Genomic DNA, 12,827 nt, shown 5'->3' with positions numbered 1-12,827 from the left:
TAGACCACAAGGGAATTACTGATAATGATGTTTTCAGCACTGACCCTGAGACACTCTGGATTCATGAATTGTCTATTGAATCATCAAAGATTAAAATATGTAAATTACAATGTTAACATATTAAAATATGTTAATTGCAAAATTATTCCACTTTTTTTGAAATTGGAAATTCATGGATGATATCCTTCTCTAAAAGTATCAATATCTGGGCAATTTATACTAATAGTAAAGAAAAGAATATCTAAAGAACAAGGAGAGATGCAAACTTCCTATTTTCCCAAGCGGTTGTAAGCAGAGTAATTAATGAAAATAGCCAAACCAGAAAGGTGACAGCATGTATTTCAAGGTTTCCTCCTCTAAAAGGAATTGTTTTTGTGAATCTATAGAATTTCTGAAGAGGGGGCCTTTTTCTTTTTGTTTCAAGGTAAGTGAAGACATATCTTTTGGTAATACTTCTGGTGTTAGTGTGGGGGAAGCCGAAAATGAACAAAACTCAGTTGTTCATTTCTTCAAGCAGTGTGTCCTATGGAGAAATAATAGTTGATCTTTGGAGTCAGGCAGGCCAGAGTTCAAATCCTACCTCACACTTAAAAAAAAATCCACATTTTTATTGAATGTTATCCATTATGTTCAAGATACTTTAATATGTGCTGTGGGATATACATGTAGGGATAAATAACAGGCCCTTATCAAAATTTTTTAGTTTGTATTAGAGTATAGCCAATTAACAATGTTGTGATAGTTTCAGATGGACAGCAAAGGGACTCAGCCGTATATGTACTATATCCATTCTCCCCTAGATTATACTTTTGATTCAGGCCTTCATCATCTTTTAGCATTTCAGCTTCTCTTCCTATCTCTCAAAGTAATCCTTTGTACAGCAACCCGTGTAAACTCTAAAATATTGGATCTTGTTACTACTCCTTTACTGTAAACTCTTTAGTGTCACCACATCCATGAGAGGAAGGTCTAAGCGTCTTAGCATGATTCATAAAACACTAGCTTCAGAGTCTGGCCTCTAGCTACCTCTCCTACCATTCTCCACCTTACATTTTTTGCATAATTGTTTACAGTCGCACATACACACATGTACCCACTCCTCTATTCAGTCTGTTATGCTCTCCAAGAACCACCGTCCACTTTTTGGTGCCTGGATAACGGGACAATGTTTGTACTGGGAGTAGGGCAGCAGCATAGCTGGTATGAGTACAGGCTCTAAAACTAGATGCCAGGGCAAGTCAGGGCTCTGATCTAGCCTCTTCCCCTTAACTTTGGAAGCTAGATTAAAGGCAGCTGAGGAGATATTGACAATAATTGTGAAAATCCCATTAAATTCAAGCATAAGCTACTTAAATTTTTTATTAAAAAAAATCTAAGTATGTGATAGATGCATACGGTATAAAGTTCCAAAGGTAGGAAAAGGTAGTTACTAAAAGAACAAGTCTCTGCCACGTCTTAGACACCCAGTTACCTTACCAGTGTTCTTGTGATGCTTTCAAAAGATAGACTGCATATGTGAGCATAAAAATATAATTTTAACACAGTATGGTGGTAGTCTATGGGGTTGCAAAGAGTCGGACATGACTAAACAACTAACACACACACACGTGCACACACACACGGTAGCACACTTTATACATTAGCCTGAACTTGTCTTTTTTTATTTAACCATATTAGCTTGGAGATCATTTCACAATGACCAAGCCTCTACTGATTAGCATTTAGATTGTTTCTAAACATTTACAAAGCTACTCCTTGAGGCCTCTTTCACTATTCTTGTAGTGCCCCTGTTCACCAGAAGAGAAATTCTATTTTTTAAAAACATCAATTCCTTTATTTTCATTAAAAATTGCATTTACTGTGATTTTGTTTTCTAATCTCAAAGGTACACTTTTCATTTGTAGAAAACTTGGAAGATACAAAAACGCAAAAAGAAAAAAAGATCACATATTTCTAACATCAGTTATCATTTTAATGAATGTCCTTCCAGTATTTTTTTTCTATTCACGTATCTATAATTTACAAAAGATCTACTCTCACATTTGAGAAAATATGTGATAAAAATAGTAAAAAAGAATACTAGATGACCTTGTTTTAGTCACTAAAGCACCTTTAATTTAACACACACGACAACTCTATGAGGTATGTACAATTCTCCTTGTTTTACAGATAGGGAAACTGAGACACAAAGAATTATTCACAGTCACACAGTTTAGGAAGTAACAGAGCCTACTCGGACCCCAGGTCTTGCTCTTACTGCACGCTATTGCCTCTGCCAGTCTGCAGTGTTTAGAAAAACTGAAAACTGACAGATCCTATGACCCAGCAATTCCATTTACAGCTCTGTGCTCTACAGAAACTTGCTCATGTGCCCAAGGAGACAAGTATAAGAATGTTTACTGCAATTGACTGCATTCAGTGGCAAAAAATCAGGACTGATCCAAATGTCTATTCAGATGTGAATGAATAAATAAAACAGAATAATCATACAATGAGATACTATAGAGCAGTTAAATAGACTCAACTAGATCTATGTGAATAGATCTCAAAACAACATTGAATGAAAAAGGCAGGTTGCAAAGTGATATGCATGTTATGGTGCCCTGTGTGTACAAAATCCCAAACATACCACTCACCCCCACCCCATCCTCCATCAGGAGGTATGGTATCAACCATATCTTATTTCTGATTACTGTGAAAATGGACTGGAAAGATACACATCAAATTCATGATGATGGATGCCTTTGGGGAGTCAGGAGTAGAATAGGACTGGGGATGAGGGTCACAGAATATTCAACTTATCTGTAATTATTTTTAAGAAAAGGCAAAAAACTAAGATAAAATCTCAACCAGTTTCAATTCTGAATGGTGGGAATATGTGAATTTGCTATATTCTTCTGTTATCATATATATTAAAAAATAATATTAGCTAATGTTTACTGAACCTTTACAATATACTAGGTATAGTTCTAAGTGTTTCACATGGGTTAGTTCATTATATCCTTCAGTTCAGTTCAGTCGCTCAGTCGTGTCCGACTCTTGCGACCCCATGAACCACAGCACGCCAGGCCTCCCTGTCCATCACTAACTCCTGGAGTTCACCCAAACTTATGTCCCTTGAGTTGGTGATGCCATCCAACCATCTCATCCTCTGTCGTCCCCTTCTCCTCTGGCCCTCAATCTTTCCCAGCATCAGGGTCTTTTCAAATGAGTCAGCTCTTCACATCAGGTGGCCAAAGTATTGGAGTTTCAGCTTCAACATCAGTCCCTCCAATGAACACCCAGGACCGATCTCCTTTAGGATGGACTGGTTGGGTCTCCTTGCAGTCCAACGGACTCTCAAGAATCTTCTCCAACACCACAGTTCAAAAGCATCAATTCTTCGGCACACAGCTTTCTTTATAGTCCAACTCTCACATCCATACATGACTCCTGGAAAAACCATAGCCTTGATTAGATGGACATTTGTTGGCAAAGTAATGTCTCTGCTTTTTAATATGATGTCTAGGTTGGTCATAACTTTCTTTCCGAGGAGTAAGCGTCTTTTAATTTCATGGCTGCAGTCACCATCTGCAGTGATTTTGGAGCCCAAAACAATAAAGTCTGACACTGTTTCCACTGTTTCCCCATCTAATTGCCATGAAGTGATGGGACCAGATGCCATGATCTTAGTTTTCTGAATGTTGAGCTTTAAGCCAACTTTTCACTCTCCTCTTTCATTTTCATCAAGAGGCTTTTTAGTTCCTCTTCACTTTCTGCCATAAGGGTGGTGTCATCTGCATATCTGAGGTTATTGATATTTCTTTCGGCAATCTTGATTCCAGCTTGTGCTTCCTCCAGCCCAGCATTTCTCATGATGTACTCTGCATATAAGTTAAATAAGCAGGGTGACAATATACATCCTTGACGTACTCCTTTTCCTATTTGGAACCAGTCTGTTGTTCCATGTCCAGTTCTAACTGTTGCTTCCTGACCTTCATATAGGTTTCTCAAGAGGCAGGTCAGGTGATCTGGTATTCCCATCTCTTTCAGAATTTTCCACAGTTTCTTGTGATCCACACAGTCAAAGGCTTTGGCATAGTCAATAAAGCAGAAATAGATGTTTTTTTGGAACTTTCTTGCTTTTTTGATGATCCTTACAAACACTCTATTAAGTAAGTACTATATTAGCTTCATTTTACAGATGAGGAAATTGAGGCACAGAGAGGTTAATTAACTTCCTTAGGTTACACAGTTAGTAAATGGTGGGAGTATCTGGCTTCAGGAGCCATACTTTTACCCTACTATAGCTTTACCCTTCTAAGAATTCTCAAAATCTGGAAAAAAAAAAAGTACACAGAATCCAGTTCCTAAATGTTGAAAGAATGCAAAGTGGGGGAATAAACACAACTGTGCTGTTGTTACTCTACCTGCCACCTTCTGTTTATATCTCATCTGGGGGTGTTGGTGAAGGCTCCACTCTAGCACCAGCTCATAATAGAAAGACAGGGACCTCTTTCTCTTGAGGGAATCAAAACTGAAAATTCTACTTGGCCTCAAAACCCAAACTAAATGAAACAAAATATTGGGCAGAACAAAATGAAATAGGCCAGCTGAGGGCATTACAGGGCACACATTCAATTTGAGCCTATGTGTGAACTGGAGTTTGCAGGAGTTAGCTAAGCCTAGTTCCTAGACTACAAAAAGTTGGGCAGGGAGGAGCCAGCAGCTAAGTAGGTTAGAAAAATGCGACAGGGAAGAAAGAAGAAAACCCTTTGGCTTATTCCTAAGGCAGAAGAAAGCAAGAATCTGGTGCTTGAAGAGTGGGGTAATAGGAAAAAGGGGAAGGGTGGATGGGGCAGGGAAAGTTTCTGTAGCTCTATTCCTGCTGTAGCCTCTGGTTTTAGTAGAGAAATTCCTGTGCTCCCTGGTGTTATCATTGAAGCAGCTCCCAGGCTCCAAGTGAATAACCAATTGGGAAGCAGTAGAATGGGAAGAGATAAAGACTGACCTGCTGGAAAGAAAGTCTGGAGACCAGCAGTGAACAACCCAAAACACTGGGATGCAGTGCAGTGCAGTGGGGAAGAGCTTAGACTCCAGAGCCAGCCTGCCTGGGTCTGAGTCCTGGATCTGCCGCTTAGTTCGTTCTGCCAACTTGGGCAAGCCATCTATGAAATGGGACTAATACAAAAAATTGTTGAGGATACAAATGCGTGAATGCATCTAAAGCACTTAGAACAGCTCCAGGCACATACTAATCACTCTATGAGTGTTTGCTGTTGTTATTATCGTCGTTATCTCTGAGTACCTACTTCTTTCCAGGCACTGTTATAGGAATTTGGGATGGAGAGAAGCACCAGACACAGTTTCTGCTCTTGTACCTAATTTACTTGGGGGAAAACAGGTGAGTAAATGAATTCTAATGCAATATGATAGTTTGAGCAAACTCCTAGAGATAGTGAAGGACAGGGAAGCCTGGTGTGCTACAGTTCATGGGGTTGCAAAGAGTTGGACATGGCTTAGTGACTGAACAACAATGCAATATGATAAGGTCTCAGACAACTACAGATCTTCCTCAACTTATGATGCAGTTACATCCTGATAAATCCATTGCAAATTGAAAACACTTTAAGTCAAAAATGCATTTAATACACCTAACCTACTGAACATTATAGCTTAGCTTCACCTATCTTAACCATGCTCAGAACACTTACATTAGCCTACATTGGGCAAAATAAAGCATATTTTGTAACAAAGTGTCAAATATCTCATGTAATTTATTGAATACTGTACTGAAAAACAGAATGGTGTATGGGTATAGAATGGTTTATAAGTGCATCAGTTATTTACTCTTGTGATCACGTGGCTGACTAGGAGCTATGGCTTGCTGCCATTGCCCAGCATCACCAGAGACTATTGTACCACATGCTGCTAGCCTGAGAAAAGATAAAAATTCAAAATTTGAAGTATGTTTCTATTGTTTATCACATTCACACCATCATAAAGTCAAAAATTGTAAGTTGAACCATCGTAAGTCACAGACTGTTGTATGAATCAGGTGCTGTAGGATCCCAGAGAAAGAACTGATTGACTATGGAGGGGAGGGCTGGCCAGGGAAGACTTTACAAAAGACATGGGAGTTGGAGCTTGAAGGAAGAGGAGGATTTCATCAGGCAGTCATGTAGGAGGAGGGATATTCATGGTACAGGAATATCTTAGTCAAACACTTGGCTGGAACCATGGTTCAGGGCAGTGGGAAATAAAGACTAGGGTCCAATCTAGAAGGATTCTATGTGCTCTGCTAAGAATTTTGGATCTGTAAGCTCTGGGAGTGGAGAAGGAAATGGCAACCCACTCCAGTGTTCTTGCCTGGAGAATCCCAGGGACAGGGGAGCCTGGTAGGCTACAGTCCATGGGATTGCTAGGAGTCGGACACGACTGAGCGACTTCACTTTCACTTTTCACTTTCACGCACTGGAGAAGGAAATGGCAACCCACTCCAGTGTTCTTGCCTGGAAAATCCCATGGACAGGGGAGCCTGGTAGGCTGCAGTCCATGGGGTCGCACAGAGTTGGACACGGCTGAAGCGACTTAGCAGCAGCAGCAGCAGCAAGCTCTGGGAGGGTGTGTGTGTGGATGCACACGTGTGTGCACACACACATATATTTGAAGCAGGGGGATAACATGATTAAAGTTGCATTGCTCAAAAATAATGGATATGATAGATGGATTCTAGATGGAAAAACTGAAGGGAGGGAGACCAGCTGAGCTGTGCTGATGCCCCAATCCCCATGCCACACCTCCTCCTTCAGTGTTCCTTTTATCAACTATTCACTAAGTTGTCCAAGAAAGAATCCTGAGGTCCTCCATGACACTTCTCTCTCTTTCATCCCTACATGTAATCCAGCAACAATCTTTGTTGGTTCTACTTCCAAAATGCATTTGGAATCTAAACTACCACAACAGCCTCTTGACTGGTTTCTCTAGTTCAACTGGTATGCCTCTCTAATCTATTGTCTACACAAATGTCAGAGTGATTAAACACACACACACACACACACCACTGCTATGGACTAAATTCAACATATGTTGTTTCCCTAACTCTCAACGTGACTATATGTAGAAAAATGGAAGTAATTAAGGTCATAGGGGCAGGGCCCTGATCCCATAGGATTAGTGCCCTCCTAAGAAGTGACATCAGAGCTCATTCATTCCCTTTCTCTTCCTCTTGCAGTCCCCCTCTCTTTTCCTCTCTTTCTTCTCCCTTTTCCTTTCCCCTCTTTGTGTATATACCGAGGAAAGGCCATATAAGGACACAACAAGAAAGTGGCTATCTGCAAGTGAAGAAGAAAGCTCTTTCTGGAACTGACCCTGCTGGACTTTGATCTGAGACAACTAGCCTCGAGAACTGTGAGAAAATAAGTTTCCATTGTTTAAGGTACCCAGACTGAGGAATTTTGCTGTAGCAGCAGAGCAGACTAATATACACATGTGCACATCTTGGTTTCCCCTTGCTTAAAGCACTTCAATAGCTGCCCAATACTTGGTGCTCAGAAGTCTTAAGTCTTTGCTATTGCCTACAAAGTCCTATAATAACCAGCCCCATGACTACTCTCCAACCTCACCTTCTATCCTTGGACTTCCCAGCTCTGGCCTTACTGTCTCTCATTCATTTATTCAAAGAAGCACTGCTCTGTTCTCTCCAACAGCCTGCACACAGGGTGCTTTTTCTGCCAAGAAAGCGTTTCTTCCAGGATCTTGCCTAGTTGCCTCCACTTGGTCTTCAGAGCTCAGCTTTAATCTTATTGCAGTTAATCTGATGCTTCCCCAGATTAGAGCACTTTTTCATGTCATATGCTCTCAACTTCCTGTATTTCTACTTGGTAGTACTTTTCTCAGTTGGATTTAAATAATTAATTTGGTAAATGCATTTTAAATGTTGTCCCTCTGGCTGAAATGTAAGCACCTATGGGCAGAATTCATGCTAAGTTTCTAAGGCACTGAATCCCCAAGTGTGTAGCACTGAGTGAGCATGCTACTTGCTGAATGAATGAGTGAGTGAATGAGACTATTGCAATGGTCCAGGCAGGAGTTAATAGAGGTATAAACCATAGCAGTGACACTATAGTGACTAGAATACATCTTGTTTTTCTTTTTTTTTTAAACCTTAATGCCTACACTGTGTATTAACACTTTAAAATGCTAGTAGTGTTAGTAAAAATTTTAATTAAACAAAGAGAAGTCATGCCCTCATGGTTACAACCCTTACTTAGTGGCTAGACTGAACTGTGTTCCTTGCAAATTCACATGTTAAAGTTCTAAACCCCTTGTGTGACTGTACTTGGAGATGGGGTCTTTGGCAGACAATTGGGTTTATGTGAGGTCATGAAGATGGAGGCTTCATGATGGGATTAGTGCCCTTATAAGAGACACCGGAGAGCTTGCTCTCTCTCCCTCGCATGTGAGGACACAGAGAGAAGGAAGCCATCTATGAAACAGGAAGGGAACCCTCATCATAAATTGATCATGCTGGCACCTTGATCTTGGACTTCTAGCCTCCAGACTGTGAGAAGACAAATTTCTGTTGTTTAAGCTACCCAGTCTATGATATTTTGTTATGGCAGCCCAAGCTGACTGATACACTTAATTTTGGCTATAGTACTGGTTCTTATTTATATACCACCTTATGCAGTTTTTCTCTAATGTTTTTGTCAGGTATTGCTCCTTCTGCCTTCCCTCTGAGCTATAAATTCCTACAAGTCATAGATCATGTTTTTTAAATCACCAGAAGCAGCTACAACCAAGTTGAGCAACATGGTAGTAGTCCAAATATGCTTATACAAGAATACAACTGAACAGGGAGACATGCAGAGTGTTCATAGTTAGAGAGATCCTGGGGTTGGTGTCAACTTTGTCACAAGTATCCTAAGTGTCTTTAAACAAATTAGCATATTTCTTCCTTTCTATCCATTTGTTTCTTTAGCTGTGGTGTTTCTTCTCTCCCTTATGGAGTTTTGGTGAAACTTATATATAAGCCAGTATTTTCAGATCCTTTGTAAGAAAGTGGAGAGACTAGATTTTTGAGTCAGGAAGACTTGAGTTCAAAATCTAGTTTTCTCACTAACGCAGATTGGAACATTGATCTTGCGTGAGGTGCTTCATACCCACGGACTCATTCAGTCTTCACAACCAAACTGCATGTACATATGAGGAAACTGAGCTTCTGAGAGACTGGGTAAGTTACCCAAGGTCCCACTGCTAGTTAGAGGATCAGAATCTCAAACTGGCTTAAAAGCCCACATTCTTTCTACCATGCTACAGGCTCCAAAAGAGGATAAAGGTTAACATCTAGAAAAAATAACCTTCTACACTGGATTTCACAAGACTCCGTTCACTAGTGACAAAAGTTCTTGCTTTCCTCTGGGGAAACAGGAAGCTGGCAGCCTAATATTTAAGTAATGTAGTCAGTCCAGTTGGAATCAGATTTTCTAAAGGACTACGACTCAAAAGAGAATACAAGCCATTTGTCTAGGCTTAGGGTGCCATGGGGGCAAGGATGCAGCTATCTTATTTACTTCTGTATTCTTAGAACCCAGAACTCAGCCTGGCTGTAGGAAGCACTCAATAACTATTTGTGGAAAGCATTTACTCAGTGCAGTGGAGGGGCTGAAAGAGAATACATTCTATGGCCTGGTATTGTGGACTTCTAGAAAGGTTTAGCTATAGAGATTAAGTCTGAAAGGGCCAGTCACATGGCTGCTAAGGCTTGGAACTGAAGAAGTATTTTTCTGATACATTTTAGATTCACAATGAGACAAGATTTCCTAGTGGGAATTTTCCTGAAGACTGGATCCAGACACCCAATAAAAGGATTACAAGTGTACTCGCATATATAATTTGCAAATGGTTTATGTCTCACTACATTCTCTGTCATCTATTCCCTGGTGGTTTTCAAGGCAAAAATTTATTACTACCCTAAAGGTTATTGCATAATTTATAAAAATAATAATAATTTATCTTCTCTTTCTTAACCAAAAAAGAATAGACAGTACCATGTTATGCTTTCAAGGCTTCTCAGTACAGATAAGTCATATCTTTATTATTGCCATATATAGTGTTTGATCAATCACATTTAGGTTCTACTATAAAACTTAAAATGTGAGGAGAATCTATCCATATTAGCTAATATCACTACCCTTTGTAGGATAGCAGTCCCCTGTTGTTATCAACACGAGCACTCTCCCATTCAAATGGCATTTTGAGGGGATTTCAATTATATAGAGGCCCTCCAAGTAGAAATCTGAGGATTCAAAGCAAGGACAGTTTTCCTTGCCACTCATCAACACAATTAGGGTTCAGTGGCAGAGACATCTCAAGAGCAGAGGAAGCTGGGGTGATAGAGAACATAACTATGAACATTCATTTCTAAGTCACAGGCAGGAAGTTTGCTCTGTAAGCTGATCCCTGATCAAGTAGTAATTTATAAATGGAAAGAGATACAGGACTCATCATTCAGCAAGCATTTACTGAGGGCCTGCTACGTGCAAGATACTAGATAAGCATCACAGCTTAACAAGAACTTTCTAACCTATCAGGTGTTTTCTTATCATAAGGCAATTGTCATCACCTTAAAATATCATGTCCTGTATTTAAAAATGGTGGTGACATAATCATGAGAAAAAAAATCCAAACTCAACATTTGTATAACTTATACTTGCCTTTTCAATTGATGATAAAAAGAACTGCCCAACATGCTTTAATGAGCTTTTGTACATGCTGTTCCCTCTGCTTGGAATCTCTTTCCCCCTCTCCTGTCTGCTTGGTGAAATTCTACCCATCCTTCAGGATATAGCTCAAATATCATCTCCTTTGTGAGCCCTTCTGATGCCCTGTGAGAGAATTAATCATTCCTTTCTGTATCCTCATAAAGTTCTTTGCATGGAACCTCTACTGTCACACTCCACTGTAATTGTTTCTTTTTCACACTGTATTCGGAACTCCGTAAGTCAGGGAACACCTTTGATTCATCTTGGTATCTCCAGTACAACACGTGCATGCAGAAGTAGTCAGTTAATGATTGATGAACTTCCCTGACCACTTTGAAAAATAAATCTGGTAACACATTATGGAGTGTTACAGAAACCTAACAAGGCTTTGCACAAAATATGTGCTTCATGAAGGCTTGCTGATGTTGAATGTAGTAAAAATGGTGCCTTTATGGCACCACAGAGCAGGTACCAGCACTACACAGACAGACATCCTTGTGATGTTCCAGGCACTGAATGGTACATGTGCCCCTAAACACCACCCCCATTGGCTTGCCAGAGGTCATGAAATAGTCCATGATTAGTTACTTCTTGGGGTTAAGGCATTTGCTACAGAAGTTCCCTGCTGGATTGCTTTCAGAGAGAGGAAAAATACATCAGAAGCCACCTGAAAGACTTTGCACCTTTTAGAAGACCTGTAGATCATTCGTGCTCCTCTCCTTCTAACTACAATCTGTGGTCCACTGAGAATTCAGAACACAGGAAAGGTCCTAAAGAGTGAAGATTCTACACAACTTAAATTGTACCTTATAATCACAGTAGTGTCACCCTGCTTATTTAACTTTTATGCAGAGTACAGCATGAGAACGGCTGGGCTGGATGAAGCACAAGCTGGAATCAAGATTGCCGGGAGAAATACCAATAACCTCAGATATGCAAATGACACCACCCTTATGGCAGAAAGCGAAGAACTAAAAAGCCTCTTGATGAAAGTGAAAGAGAAGAGTGAAAAAGTTGGCTTAAAGCTCAACATTCAGAAAACTAAGATCATGGCATCCAGTCCCATCATTTCATGGCAAATAGATGGGGAAACAGTGGAAACAGTGGCTGACTTTATTTTTCTGGGCTCCAAAATCACTGCAGATGGTGACTGCAGCCATGAAATTAAAAGACACTTACTCCTTGGAAGGAAAGTTATGACCGACCTAGATAGCATATTCAAAAGCAGAGACATTACTTTGCCAACAAAGGTCTGTCTAGTCAAGGCTATGGTTTTTCCAGTAGTCATGTATGGATGTGAGAGTTGGACTATAAAGAAGGCTGTGTGCTGAAGAATTGATGCTTTTGAACTGTGGTGTTGGGGAAGACTCTTGAGAGTCCCTTGGACTGCAAGGAGATCCAACCAGTCCATCCTAAAGGAGATCAGTCCTGGGTGTTCATTGGAAGGACTGATGTTGAAGCTGCAACTCCAATACTTTGGCCACCTGATGCGAAGAGCTGACTCATTAGAAAAGACCCTGATGCTGGGAAAGATTGAGGGCAGGAGGGGAAGGGGACGACAGAGGATGAGATGGTTGGATGGCATCACTGACTCAATGGACATAAGTTTGGGTAGGCTCCGGGAGTTGGTGATGGACAGGGAGGCCCGGCGTGCTGCAGTTCATGGGGTCGCAAAGAGTCGGACACGACTGAGCGACTGAACTGAACTGAATCACAGTAGACAATCCTTGTCAGCTTAGAGTTATAAATTTTTCTATTTGTAAAGTCCTGTGAAGCACGAATCTAAAGAAGATAAAAACCTCACAAAAACGGAGTCAACATTATTAACATTTTTTGTATCCAAGCACTGAAATTCTAAACTTCAGCTTTTAATCATAGCCATTTACAAAATCTTACTAGTTTTCTCTGGTTGTTGGAGAGTAAAACCCTTATTCTGTTCTGACGAGGGATGTGTAGAAGGAAACTCATTCTACAGTCTGCAAATTCTACTTTCATGGCAAATACACCTATCTTGTAGACTCTCAGTATATAATCATAAAATATTTTTTTTTCAACAAAGGCACAAAATGATCAATTACTTCT

The 12,827-nt window shown here is 40.2% G+C and overlaps 1 protein-coding gene across 4 annotated transcripts in view; it reads right to left on the bottom strand.

Annotated features, from left to right (window-relative positions):
- The window catches only part of HDAC8 (histone deacetylase 8), a 254,295-nt gene that overhangs the window by 61,941 nt on the left and 179,527 nt on the right, over positions 1 to 12,827 (bottom strand). Inside the window, exon 10 of one of the 4 annotated variants that reach the window (XM_052663088.1) lies at positions 3,352 to 3,432. The exons of the other annotated variants lie outside the window; for them this stretch is intronic. Coding sequence (XP_052519048.1) covers positions 3,400 to 3,432 — 33 coding nt within the window. The 3' untranslated portion in view covers positions 3,352 to 3,399. Of the gene's footprint in view, positions 1 to 3,351; positions 3,433 to 12,827 lie in introns of those variants that run through there. 4 annotated transcript variants of the gene reach the window in all.

Source organism: Budorcas taxicolor, chromosome X (assembly GCF_023091745.1).
Source record: "Budorcas taxicolor isolate Tak-1 chromosome X, Takin1.1, whole genome shotgun sequence".
NCBI lineage: Eukaryota > Metazoa > Chordata > Mammalia > Artiodactyla > Bovidae > Budorcas > Budorcas taxicolor.
This window is presented reverse-complemented; position numbering and strand designations above follow the sequence as displayed.